Raw genomic sequence first — 13,803 nt, forward strand, 5'->3', positions numbered from 1 at the left:
TGTTTCATGTGCACTAACCCAACACCATGTTAGACCTAAAGCGTAAAACCCGAAGCACATTATGCTTATTTTATGTTCTTCACATAGAAAAAAAAAAACATTTTTATTATTTAATATATATTTCTATATATATGAAAATGTTAATGTAAAATATATATCTATACTATGTATCTATAGGAATATATATATACATATGTATATATATATATATATATATATTTACACATACAGATAAATATATATATATATATATATATATATATATATATATATATATATATATACAGTATCTCACAAAAGTGTGTACACCCCTCACATTTTTGTAAATATTTTATTATATCTTTTCATGTGACAACACTGAAGAAATGACACTTTGCTACAATGTAAAGTAGTGAGTGTACAGCCTGTATAACAGTGTAAATTTGCTGTCCCCTCAAAATAACTCAACACACAGCCATTAATGTCTAAACCGTTGGCAACAAAAGTGAGTACACCCCTAAGTGGAAATGTCCAAATATAGACAAATTAGCCATTTTCCCTCCCTGGTGTCATGTGACTCTTTAATGTTACAAGGTCTCAAGTGTGAATGGGGAGCAGGTGTGTTAAATTTGATGTTATCACTCTCACACTCTCTCATACTGGTCACTGGAAGTTCAACATGGCACCTCATGGCAAAGAACTCTCTGAGGATCTGAAAAAAAGAATTGTTGCTCTACATAAAGATGGCCTAGGCTATAAGAAGATTGCCAAGACCCTGAAACTGAGCTGCAGCACGGTGGGCAAGACCATACAGCGTTTTCACAGGACAGGTTCCACTCAGAACGGGCCTTGCCATGTGAGGGGTGTACTCACTTTTGGTAGATAATGTATACAGTATATGTGTATTTACAATAAAAATGAAATTTTCACTTGTGTGCGCAAATGTTAGAGCATCACTTGTAATCTATCCCAAAATGTCCCTTTTTTAATTCAGATAGAGCAGAACATTTTTAACAACTTTTCAATTTACTTCTACTATCAATTTGCTTCATACTCGTTTGTATCCTTTGTTGAAGGATTAACAATATACTACTTGGAGCTAGCTTAGCACATCTGGTGAGCCAATGACAAGAGGCACATTTGTGCAGCTAGCTCCCAGCAGTGCATTGCTTTACTTGAGCCTACCTAGGTATGGGTATGATAACAAGAGAATGAAGCAAATTATAAAAGGAAATTGTAAAGTTTTCTTAAATGACATGCTCTTTCTGAATCATGAAACTTTAATTTTGACTTTTCAATCTCTTTAAATAAATGTAGAAGAGTAATCAATTTGCTTTTTCCTTAAGTATCAGACATGGAAAGGACCTAAAAAGTATGTGACTTTCTTCATTGCATATCTGTATTATGCCAACATATCTTCTCAACAGAACATAAAATGTAGCCAAGACATGAATGAACAAAGCAAATTTGTTAGGTACAAAGAGAAGTACACTTGTGACCATCACTTAAATAGAAAATCCCCATAGATATATTATAATCTATATATTACCCACTTTACCATTTGACCATCACTTGAATAGACAATGCCCATAGATATATTATAGGCTATTTTCTATTTACATGATGGTCAAATGGTAAAGTGAGTAATAACTCACTTTACCATTTGACCATCATGTAAATAGAAAATGCCCATGGATAAATTATAAGCTATATATTACCAACTTTATCATTTGACCATCACTTAAATAGAAAATGCCTATAGATATATTATAATCTATAAATTACCCACTTTACATAAATCTATGTTGATTAGTTTTGATAAGTAACATCTTCTACATACCTCCCTTGAAGAAGTTCTCCACGTTCTTTACTCCACCATACCCTGGGCTGAGGGTCACCTTTAGTTCCACAATAAAACTGGACATTGCTCCCAATTTTTGCCACAGCTTCTTCTGGTTTATTTGTGATCACAGGTTTTTCTACAAAAGAACATATCTCATTATATCAAAATAATACATGTAAGTCCTACGTGATTCCTGGTGTTCAAGAACTCGTGTAATAGTTATTTAAAATATTAACTCTATACTTGTTCTCACAGACTACTGCAAAACACCTAATACACCTCCTTATTTAAATGGACACTGAACCCAAATGTTTTATTTTGTGATTCAGATAGAGCATGCAATTTTAAGCAAGTTTCTAATGTACTCCTATTATCAAATTTTCTTCATTCTCTTGCTATCTTTATTTGAAAAAGAAGGCATCTAAGCTAAAAAGCCAGACAATTTTTGGTTCAGACCCTGGACAGCACTTGTTTATTGGTGGGTGAAGTTATCCTCCAATCAGCAAGAACAACCCAGGTTGTTCACCAAAAATGGGCCGGCATCTAAATTTACATTCTTGCTTTTCAAATAAATATACCAAGAGAATGAAGAAAATTTGATAATAGGAGTAAATTAGAAAGTTGCTTAAAATTGCATGCTCTATCTGAAACAGGAAAGAAAAAATTTGGGTTCAGTGTCCCTTTAAGATATTTTTTTTTAACCACAAGTGTTTAAAATTTTTAAAGTTTTTTTTTGTTAATGTTTATCTTTGCTTTTTATTTTTTAAAGCTTTTTGTTCTTCACTTTTCTAATCGAATTGTTGCATAAAAATAGTCTTGTAGAGCTGAATGAAAAAAAAAAATGGTGTTATATTTCATAAGTAATGAAGGAGTTTACTTACTGTATAACCTGCTTCCGCAAATTTTTAACTAATGTACAAAAAGTAAATTTAAATATCTTCTTATTTAGAACTGTTAATTATAATTATATTTTTGAAATCCTTACTTTTAAACCAAAAGCTATGTTTAAATTAGAAAAAAATATGTAAAAAAGCTCTCCATAAAATAAATAATGTTACTTATAGGAGACATCAAAGTCAAGTGGGTAAATTTTTAATGTCTGTCAGGTCACGTCTCTGAACTATGCATAAGCCAGAAGAAATAAAAAACCATTGTGAAACAGTGCCAAAAACAATTCATATAAAACATGAGGCAAATGTCAGAAATATTATTATTTCATACAATTTATAGCCAATACTAAAAAAATAATAATCTACTTTAAAATTATAATTACTGGATTTGTTCCAAAAATCTATTATTTTTAACTTGGTAATTGTATATAAAGGGTCAGCTTACGAGTGGAGCGCAAACACTTCCATGCAAACGTTATCGTTTGTGCGTAGATTATATTGCACTGGTATTACAAGTTGAAAGTAAACGCGATTGCCTGAACGCAATTCCAGTTAATACGTGTCCTTAGAGCTGTGGTTAACTGTTTTGCGAAACATAAAAGTATCACAAGGTGTTAGAAAAAAAAGGCAGGCAAAGGGCTTTAACATAGAAATACATACATATACATGTCTACAGATGGACATGTATGTATATATAAATGTCTATATATGTGTACAGATGTATTTATATGTGTATATATGTATTTACCGTCATAAATCATAAATACAAATATAAACACATAAATACATATGTATATAGACGTGGACTCCTTGCTCAGTGTGCTTATAGGTATATGGCTACACCTCACTGACGAGGCCCAATGAAGGCCGAAACGATCGTCTGGGTTGCTGTGTTCCTTGTTCAGAGAGGAATTGCCTGGTATTTCGGCGCTGGACTGACCGTAATAGGCGGGATCAGACTGATATACTACAGGAAAGTTCTTCTCTGTGAAAATCATTACTGGGCTAAAAAGCTGCACCCAGGTGGTAAATCGCCATAGAACAGGTTAACAATTGTATTGAGCCAGTTGTTCATTCCTGTGAGTGCACTTCTCTCTGTATGTATTTAGTCTCCCTATGGGAAAAAGGGGGAACCAGACGTGGACTCCTTGCTCAGTGTGCTTAGAGGAATATGGCTACACCTCACTGACAAGGCCCAATGAAGGACGAAACGATCGTCTGGGGTTGCTGTGTTCCTTGTTCAGAGAGGAATTGCCTGGTATTTCGGCGCTGGACTGACCGCAATAGGCGGGATCAGACTGATATACTACAGGAAAGTTCTTCTCTGTGAAAAGCATTACTGGGCTAAAAAAGCTGCACCCAGGTAGTAAATCGCCATAGAACAGGTTAACAATTGTATTGAGCCAGTTGTTCGTTCCTGTGAGTGCACTTCTCTCTGTATGTATATATATATGTATAGACCGGGGTGGAAAAATATCACTATGGTTTACTAGTCAGGGGTTCAAAGATACTAGCCAAGAGGGAAAAGTTACTAGTCCACTCAATGTTAAAGATAGGAAAAAGTCATATTTCTAAGTCTTCCGTTGCAATGTCTAAGTCGTCCTAGACCACTGAAAATTTAAAGCCCTGGGTATAGATATATATTGTACCAAAAAAAGCATACAGTATGTAGTAATATGTATTTATGAATAAATAGAAAAATATTCTATGTGCAGAACATTGGAATGTGAAATATTCATTTTGCTATGTTGGGTTAGCGCACTTGAGAATATGGGGGATCAGGTCTGCCAGACCTCGCTAAATGCGGAAAGCAATACGCTCTCTGTATTCAGTATTGCACCAGCAGCTCTTGTCAGGTGCAACGCCGCCCCCTGCAGATTCGCGGCCAATGGGCCACCAGCAGGGAGGTGTCAATCAACCCGATCGTACTCGATTGGGTTGATTTTCTGTGATATGTGTCCACCTGTTCTGAGGGTTATGGAGCAGCGGTCTTTTTTTTCACAGACAGTGCTAGTTTATGTGTTCCATATAGATAACACTGTGCTCACTCCTGTGGAGTTACCTAGGAGTTAGCACTGATTGGCTAAAAGACATGTCTGTCAAAAGAACCAAAATAAGGGGGCAGTCTGCAGAAGCTTAGATACAAAGTAATCACAGAGGTAAAAAGTGTATTAATGGGGGCAATGCTTACACATGTATCCCAATGGGGAGTACTCCAGGCACAGGACAGATGGAGAGAAATCGAACAAGCCTCGTTACCATCTAACATCTTCCTTACCAGAATTAAAAGTTTCCTTTCTAGTTGGGGATTTCTTCCCAATTCTACCCGCCCACTAACCCCATGGGAGTCCATCTGGCTCAGGGGTCACAGACTTCTTAAGCCACTGTCAATACATTATAGCTTACTTGACGGTACCATACCATCCGATTCAGCACCACACTTACTTAGATGGAACACTCTCCTACACACCCATATTCCTGTAAATTCCTGGCAAAGAGCTCTCACGCTGACTAAAAAAACACTACACTGTATAACAATGTTTGAAACCTATTACAAAATGTTATCCCAGTGGTATTTGGTACCCACGCGACTATCTAAAATGTTTCCAGGGACCTCTCCCCTATGCTGGAGGCAATGTGGCCTTCCAGGTGACATGCTCCATACGTGGTGGGAGTGCCTAAAAATTAAACCCTTATGGAACCTCTGCTTTTGCACCCTATATGCACTTCAGATCACGATACTTAAAAACCCAGCCACATCACTTCTTCACTTAGATTTACATACCCTCCCCAAACATCAGAGGGTGATATGCATATATCTTCTGTCCTCCATTAAAACTAACATTGCTAGGTCTTGGAAGAGAGAGCTTCCTCCAAAGTGGACCGAGATTCTAAACACTATGACTTATTTGTATACAATGGAAAAAGATATATACTACAATCTAGATAAAGTTGATATATTCGAAATGGCTTGGGCTGACTGGAGGGATAAACATGACACTTTGTGGCACCCATTGGTCACGACTTAAGAGGCAGAGTACCATACTTAGTTTGATGATTGACTACCCATGATCACTGGACTTTTTACATTCCAGAGGTCCGACGAGGTCCCCATCCCCCCCTCCCCCTCCTCTTTACTTCTCCCCCCTTCTCCCCTCTCCCTGAGAATATACTGTACTGTATCGATCAAAAATTGGATTTCAAATGGTATAACTGTCTACTTAATGTTTCCTTCCTCTAGAGTGGAAGGAATGTTGTATATATTAATACTTCGTTAAGATTTGTAATCGGACCTTTGGTCCAAATATTGGATATGTGTCACTGTGTAGGGGTCCTGCGAGCCCCCAAATGTTATTTGTCATGTTAAAACCAAATAAAAATTTACTTTAAAAAAAAAAAAAAAGTGTATTAATATAACTCTCTTGGTTATGCAAACTGGAGAATGGGTAATAAAGGGATTATCTTTCTTTTTAAACAATAACAATTCTGTAGTAGACTGTCCCTTTAAAGGAATATCAAACCCCCCCCCAAAAAAAAATATTTTAATGCTTCAGATAGAGCATACAATTTTAAACTTTTCAATTTACTTTATTTACTTTTATAAAATGTGCTTCAATCACTTGGTATCCTTTGGTGAAGGACCAGGTATGCACTATTGACAACACGCTGAACAAATCAGGTGAGCACAAGCAGGGGCACATTTGTACAGCCATCACTTTTTCACACACAAGTCTTAAAGTTAACACTCATCTTACCCAGTACAGAAATGTTTGCAGATTTGCTTTCTCTTTCTCCAACTTGATTAAAAGCAAAACAAGAATATGCTCCTGAATCTTTTTTTAATGCGTAATTAATTGTGAGTTTTCCAGCAGAAATCTGAAAGACAATAAAGAAAATATCAGGTATTAAATGTATTGATAGACTAGTTAAAGGGACATGTAACCCACATGTTCTTTCATGATTCAGAAAGAGCATGTAGTTTTAAACAACTTCCCAATTTATCTAAATAGGCTCAGTAGCTGCTGATTGGTGACTGCACATAGATGCCTCTTGTGATTGACTCATCCATGGGCATTGCTATTTCTTCAACAAAGGATAGCTAAAGAATGAAGCAAATAACATAATATAAGTAAATTGAAATGCTGTTTAAAATTGTATTCTCTATCTGAATCATGAAAGATAAATGTTGGGTTTAGTGTCCCTTTAATGTCATTAAATAAATATTTTATTACAGCACTGTTGCTTGCAGAGAACCGGGGTAGCCGTTGAGGCAAATAGAGAAAGCTTATGTGCGTAGCCAGTAATCAGTAGCCATGTTCATCTCTGGATCTACAGAGACCTTTGGAGGGGTTAAACACACAGTTGCCTGCAAGCAACAATGCAATAATAAAATGTAGCATAGTTGAACATTTTATGATTGCTCCTTTAAAGGGACATGATACCCACATGTTGAAGCACTTGAAACGGATACAGCATAGCTGTAAAACGTTAACTAGAAAATATCACCTGAACATCTCTATGTAAAAAAAAGGAAGATATTTTACCTCAAATTTCCTGAGTATTCACATTCCACTGAAGGAAACAAATTAACATGTTTAAAAGTGTCCCATTCACATGAATAATAGAACCTTTTAAGGTATAATGTCCCCTTAAAGGGACAGTCTAGTCAAAATTAAACGTTCATGATTCAGATAGGGCATGCGATTTTAAACAACATTCCAATTGATTGCAGAATAGTTCTAATTAGTTTCACTACAGTAGTAGGGAAATGAATGGAAATTCTCTTAAAAGTAAGAATTATGACCTACATAAAGACAAACACCAAAATCAACATGATTTTACTTCAGGGAGATCATGTCAGACTAATCTAATTGACTTATTTGATTATGTTATAAAAGTTTTAGACCAGGGTGGAGCAGTTGATGTAGCATAGATTTTAGCAAAGCATTTGACACTGTCCAAAAAAACCAAATTAATTTACAAACTGTATCTCCGTGGTCTAGACTCAAAAACTGTTAACTGGGTAGAATGCTGGCTTAGGATAGAAAACAGAGTGTCTTTGTAATTGTAGTATATTCAACATAGGGTGCTGGTATTAGTGGTGTTCCTCAGGGGACAGTTCTGGGGCCTGTTTTGTTTAACATATTTATCAGAGATATCAGCAAAGTGATACAAGGGAAAGTATGTCTGTTTGCAGATGATACAAACATTTGTAATAGAGTAGATGTTCTGGGGGGTAGACACAATTAAAAGTGATAAAAATTGGAGGATTGGACAAATGACTAAAAATTAGCATTGCAAAGTGTAAAATTATGCATTTAGGGAACAAAAATCCAAATGTTAATTACAGACTCAATGACAATTTACTAAATTTTAAATAATCTGAAATAATAATTCCCAAGTCCCGTTCCTCATTTGTAATAGTCAGTAAACAATGTAGTAATGCAGCGAATAAGGCCAGTAGAATGCTTGCATGTATTGGTAGAGTTGATTGCAGCAGAAATATTAAGGTTCTTGTGCAACTTTACAGATCATTATTTAGGCCTCATCTTGACTATTGTGTGCAGTTCTGGAGGCCATGGGGTAGATTTATCAAATTGCGGGCAAATATGATTCACTGTATCGAATCATGTCCGCCCGACATCAATAAATGCTGACAGCATACGCTGTCTGCATTTATTATTGCACATTCATTTCTAGTGAAATGTTTGTGAAATTCCGCCCCCTGCACACACTAGCAGGAGGTGTCAATCATCCCAATCGTATCTGATAAGAATGATTGCTGTCCACCACCTCAGAGGTGATGGATGAGTTAAAGAGCAGGGGTCTTATGACCGCTGCTTCTTAACTTAAGTTTCCAGTGATCCGGAAACTTCGGGGATAGACTGCAGCATCAGATGCTTGATAAATCTACTCCCATATCTCCAGAAGGATATAAACAAATTGGAATCTGTGCAAAGGAGGGCTACCAAAATGGTACATGGTCTAACAAATAAAATGTACCAGGGGAGGCTCAATGACCTAAATATGTATAACTTAGAGGAGAGAAGGGAACAAGGTGATATGATAAAAACTTCCAAGTATATTAAAGGGCTTAGTAAAGCTGAGGCTGTGAGTATTTTTCATAAAATAAAAAAATTCAAGAACAAGGGGTCATGATCTCAAGCTGAAGTGTAGTATATTCAGGAGTAATTTGGTGAAGGACTTCTTTACAGAAAGGGTGACTGATTCATGGAACAAAATTCCATAAGAGGTGGTAAAGAGAAACACTCTGGGGGACTTTAAAGGGACACTCAGGCTTTATTAAATTTTCATGATTCAGATACAGCATGTAATTTTTTTTAATTGTTTTATTTATAATCCAAGTCACTGTCCAAAAACAATATCAACCATTTTGAAAACATGGCATAATCAAAAGATACAATAAATTTGACAACATAGTACTATGTTCATTTATACATGTAGTTAAATTTAGGCTAATCATCACATTAATGAACACAAACATTTTATTTTCCTACAATGCTTGGAGTTTTTGATTTTCAGTATAACCCCCCCCCCCTTGTTCCCCCCCCCCCCATGCGAAGAGAAAACATAACAAAAAAAAAACCAAAAAAAAAAAAAAAACAAACGAAAACAGAAAAAAAAATTACCATCACTTTCTTCCTCCTGAAGCTTTACCAGTTCCCTAATAGAACAATTTCTGTATTTCTAAAGGGGAAGATTATATAATCTATTTCTGCAGCCGGAAAGATTTTTAAGAAGGCTGCCCATTTATCAAAGAACCTTTTAATGTCTTGTTCATTATTTATATCCGCGTTTCTCTGGTCTAAAATGCATTGTTTTTTCATGCAGTTTTTAATTTCAGTAACGCTTGGCATTGCATGACTTTTCCACTTCTTACAGATTAAATACCTGGTAGCAAGAATAGCGGAGATTATTATTTTTTCATCAGTTTGCTTACCAGGCTCTTCCTTAAGGCAGAGTATTATCTGATATATTGTCAAAGAGACATAGCCTATCTTAAGCACCTTTTTTAGCCAGTATTCGAGCCTAGCCCAGAGATTTTTAATCTTTGGACAATACCAAAACATATGTATTAAATCAGCTGCCTGATACGAACATTTAGGACATTTATTAAACCCTACATTCACACATTTGAAACCTCTCTCGGGGGTAAAATATGCCCCATGAAGGAGCTTAACATGTGCCTCCCTCCAAGTTGCAGAGAGCGTTACTTGTGCAATTTTTTTAATTGACAATTGAATAGTTTTAGACTCAATATTACTCTGAGGGATTGCTGTATTCCAGTAGAGGGCAATCTTTGCCAGTACCGGTTCTCCTTTATTTGTACCCAGAAGATGATAACATGGTGCAATTGACATATGACCATTTCTTGTTAGAGCAAGCCAATCATCGAGTTTACCTAGTCCCCATTCCCAACCAGCTTTCTTAACTAGGTCCTGTGCAAAATGCCTTAATTGCAAATACGCAAAGAAGTCTTTATTGGGCAAATCAAAATCTCTTTTTAATTCCTGGAATGTTTTGATATATTTTCTCTCTTTATCAATTATTTGGTATACCTTGGTTAACCCCCGATTATGCCATTTCCTAAAGACTTCGGAATGCAATCCTGATTGAAAAATAGGGTTACCTATTATAGGCAAAAGACAGGTAGCACTATTATTAATTGAAAGAAAGGTTACTATCTTGTGCCAAGCTTTAAGTGGGTTAAGAATTGTTTTAAATCGTTTAATTTCTGAGGGGATTTCTTTAGGTACTAAGTGTATTAATGCAGATAGAGAATATGGGTAGCAGACACTGGTCTCGAGATAATTATTCAAGACATAGTTATTAGATGAGATCCAGTCTGTTACGACACGAGCCAGAAAGGAGAGGTTATATAGCCTTATGTCTGGTAAGGCAAGACCACCATCCTTTCTTGGTATTGAAAGTTTCATAAGAGATATCTTTGACCTCTTATTCTGCCATAAGAACTGTATAAGTGAAGTATTGATTGAACGTATATCCTTACCTAATAGAATTATTGGTGTATTTTGAAGTATATATAAAAGTTTTGGAAGAAGAGCCATTTTAAAAAGGGCAATCCTTCCAGAAAGTGATATTGGGAGATTTTGCCATAACAAAAGCTTTTCTTTGATCATTTTTACTACTGGGGGTATATTCAATGTATAGAGATCTACGGACCTTGTCGGAATATGAATCCCTAGATATTTAAAAGAATCTTTTACTTGGCGAAAAGGAGTTTTTAATATTGAAGTTTTATTTTTCCTGAGCCACACTATCTCTGATTTTGTCATATTTACTTTGTATCCAGAGAATGTACCAAATTGTTCCAAGATCTGAAAAAGTTTTGGTAAGTTCAGTTTGGTGTTAGCCAAATAAAGCAGCAGATCATCAGCATACAGACCGATTTTTATTTCGCAGTTACGAATTTTTATACCATCCAAATGATGGCGTATTTTAATTGCCAGAGGTTCAATGGAAATATTAAATAAGAGCGGGGAAAGAGGACAGCCCTGCCTTGTTCCTCTACCTAACAAGATAGAGGGGGAAATGTTGTTATTCACTATCAATCTTGTAGATGGGTGTTTATATAGATTTTCGATAAATTCAAGAAAATTACCTCTGATGCCAAATTGTCTTAACGATGTTTTGATATGTTCGTAAAATATTGAATCAAAGGCTTTTTCAGCATCTAAGGAAATAATAGCAAGGTCAGGTATGTCCTCCCCCCCGCTAGTTAAATTAGATAGTACCTCAAAATATTCTGTCACCAATAGGGCTTCCCTAATTTTTGAGGCTGAGTTGCGGTTATTTAGAAAACCTGCTTGATCAGTATGTATAATTTCTGAGAGGGGTCTTTGAAGTCTAGATGCTAGAATTGCAGTAAGAATTTTGTAATCTGAATTTAACAGTGCAATTGGTCTGTAGGATTCCTTGTATTCAGGGTTTTTTCCGCCTTTTAATATCAAAGTTGTGTAAGAATTGGTAAATGAAGAGGGGATCATTTTACCACTAATAAAGAAGCTGTTAAATAGCGTGCAAAGATGTGGGGTGGCTTCACCAATCAGGATCTTATAGAATTCACTAGGCAAGCCATCTGGACCTGCTGCTTTATTTGAGGCAAGCTTGGATATTACTTTCTCTATTTCTTCTATGGAAATAGGGACATTGAGGCTATCAGCCATTTCTGATGTGACAGTAGGATACGTGATATCTCTCCAAAAGTCATCAGATGTATGCGTATCACTTGTTTTAAATGAATATAATTCCTGGTAATATTCATTAAATGCAGCTAGTATGTCTTCGGCTTTAGAAAGCTGAAGACCTTTATTATACAATTTGTCTATGATTGGTTGTTTTTTCTCATTTTTTATTAATTTGGCCAGCATCTTACCTGATTTATTACCATATTTATATAGCTTAGCCTGCATTTTTAATTCCTTTTGAGTTTCTTGCAGTAAAACAAAAGTATCCCTTTCATTTTTTGCTTTAACGTATTTTGCCCAATTTAAGGGGGTTTTGTCAAGCAGATAATGATTATAAGTGTTAGTTAAACATTGGCATGATTCTCTTTCTCTAGATCGAATTTTCTTATGCAGGGCTGAGCTATATGAAATTATTTCGCCTCTCATTACTGCTTTTGCAGTGTCCCAAAATACTTCAGGGCGGTTTAAATAGTCTTTATTAAAATGTACAAATTCCTTATATCTATTTATAAGCCAGTTCTTGAATTTTACCTCAGTCGTCAGATAGTAGGGAAAAAAGAAACGTGTTGCAGCAGAATACAAATGTGAAAGCTGAAACTCAAGTACAATCGGTGCATGATCTGAAAGAAATATTGGTCCTATATCTGTTTTTACCCCTCTCATCACCATACGTTCATCAATTAGAAAAATGTCGATTCTGGAGAGCGTCTTATGCGCCTTGGAAAGACAGGTAAAATTTTGAGTAGAAGGATTTTGCTGTCTCCAGATATCCCGCAGTGCTAAGTTCTGCATTATTTTTTTAAACATCTTACCCTCTAGATTATCTTTTTTTTGTTTTAACTGTTTGACATTATGTCTTAGCCTATCAATCGGGCATTGTGGTGCCATATTGTAATCTCCTCCCATAATTAAAGAGCCTTCCGTGAAGGATAATAATTTGGTCTGCAAAGTGTTCCAAAATTTTGGATCAAATACATTAGGGCCGTATGTATTACATAGTGTATACATCTTCTGGGCAATCTTTATTTTCAGTAGTACATATCTCCCCCCGATGTCAGCCTCAAAATGTGTGACTTCGGTATCAATTTTCTTTCCTATTAGAATTGCTACCCCCCTTTTCCTTTTAACACTAGGTGCAAAATAGATTTCTTTTACCCATGTTGATTTAAGTTTTAAAGATTCTTCAGCTGATAAATGGGTTTCTTGAATAAAACCTATGTCAGTCTGGATCTTTCGCAGGTGATTAAGGATTGCTTTTCTCTTTATAGGGGTAGATATACCACCTACATTCCAAGATACTATTTTACAATTTTTATTCAGCATATTCATTTATACATTAAGAAGGGAGAAAGAGAAGAGAGAAAGAGAAAAAAAAAAAAAAATAAATAAATAAAATAAATAAATAAAAAAAAAATAAAAAAAAAAAAAAAATAATAATAATAATAATAAAAAAAATAAAAATAATAATAATAATTTAAAATTAGACACCTAAATTTTCTCCGCACAGGTGGGGGTTGGGTCCTAGGACTCACGTCTAGAAGAGACACGGTCTTTCCCATAAGCAAAAACCTATAGCTTACACTCAGTCTAATAATCAGATATTCAATATTGCTGTTATTAAGCTTAGGAACCCAGTGTGTTATAGAAGCTCTCAGCCAGTTGAGCTTCTTCAAAGAAGTGTGTGACTTCCCCAACTTTAACCTTTAATTTGTAGGGGTACATTATGGTTGCCTGGTACCCTTTTTGTATCAGTTTGGAACAAATAGGAGCAAGCTCCCTTCTCCTTGCTGCAGTGTCAGCGGAGAAATCTTGAAACATAAGGATTGTAGCGTCTCCAGCCTTAACAGGCTGTTGTTTGCGA

General features: G+C 35.6%; 1 protein-coding gene across 1 annotated transcript in view; it reads right to left on the reverse strand.

Moving 5' to 3' along the window:
• ROBO4 (roundabout guidance receptor 4) overlaps positions 1 to 13,803 on the reverse strand; it is a 458,861-nt gene that overhangs the window by 342,905 nt on the left and 102,153 nt on the right. The window contains exons 4-5 of the mRNA XM_053690486.1: positions 6,468 to 6,588; positions 1,820 to 1,958 (exon numbers count right to left, since the gene is read on the reverse strand). Coding sequence (XP_053546461.1) covers positions 1,820 to 1,958; positions 6,468 to 6,588 — 260 coding nt within the window. The remainder of the gene's footprint in view (positions 1 to 1,819; positions 1,959 to 6,467; positions 6,589 to 13,803) is intronic.

Source organism: Bombina bombina, chromosome 8 (assembly GCF_027579735.1).
Source record: "Bombina bombina isolate aBomBom1 chromosome 8, aBomBom1.pri, whole genome shotgun sequence".
NCBI classification, from domain to species: domain Eukaryota; kingdom Metazoa; phylum Chordata; class Amphibia; order Anura; family Bombinatoridae; genus Bombina; species Bombina bombina.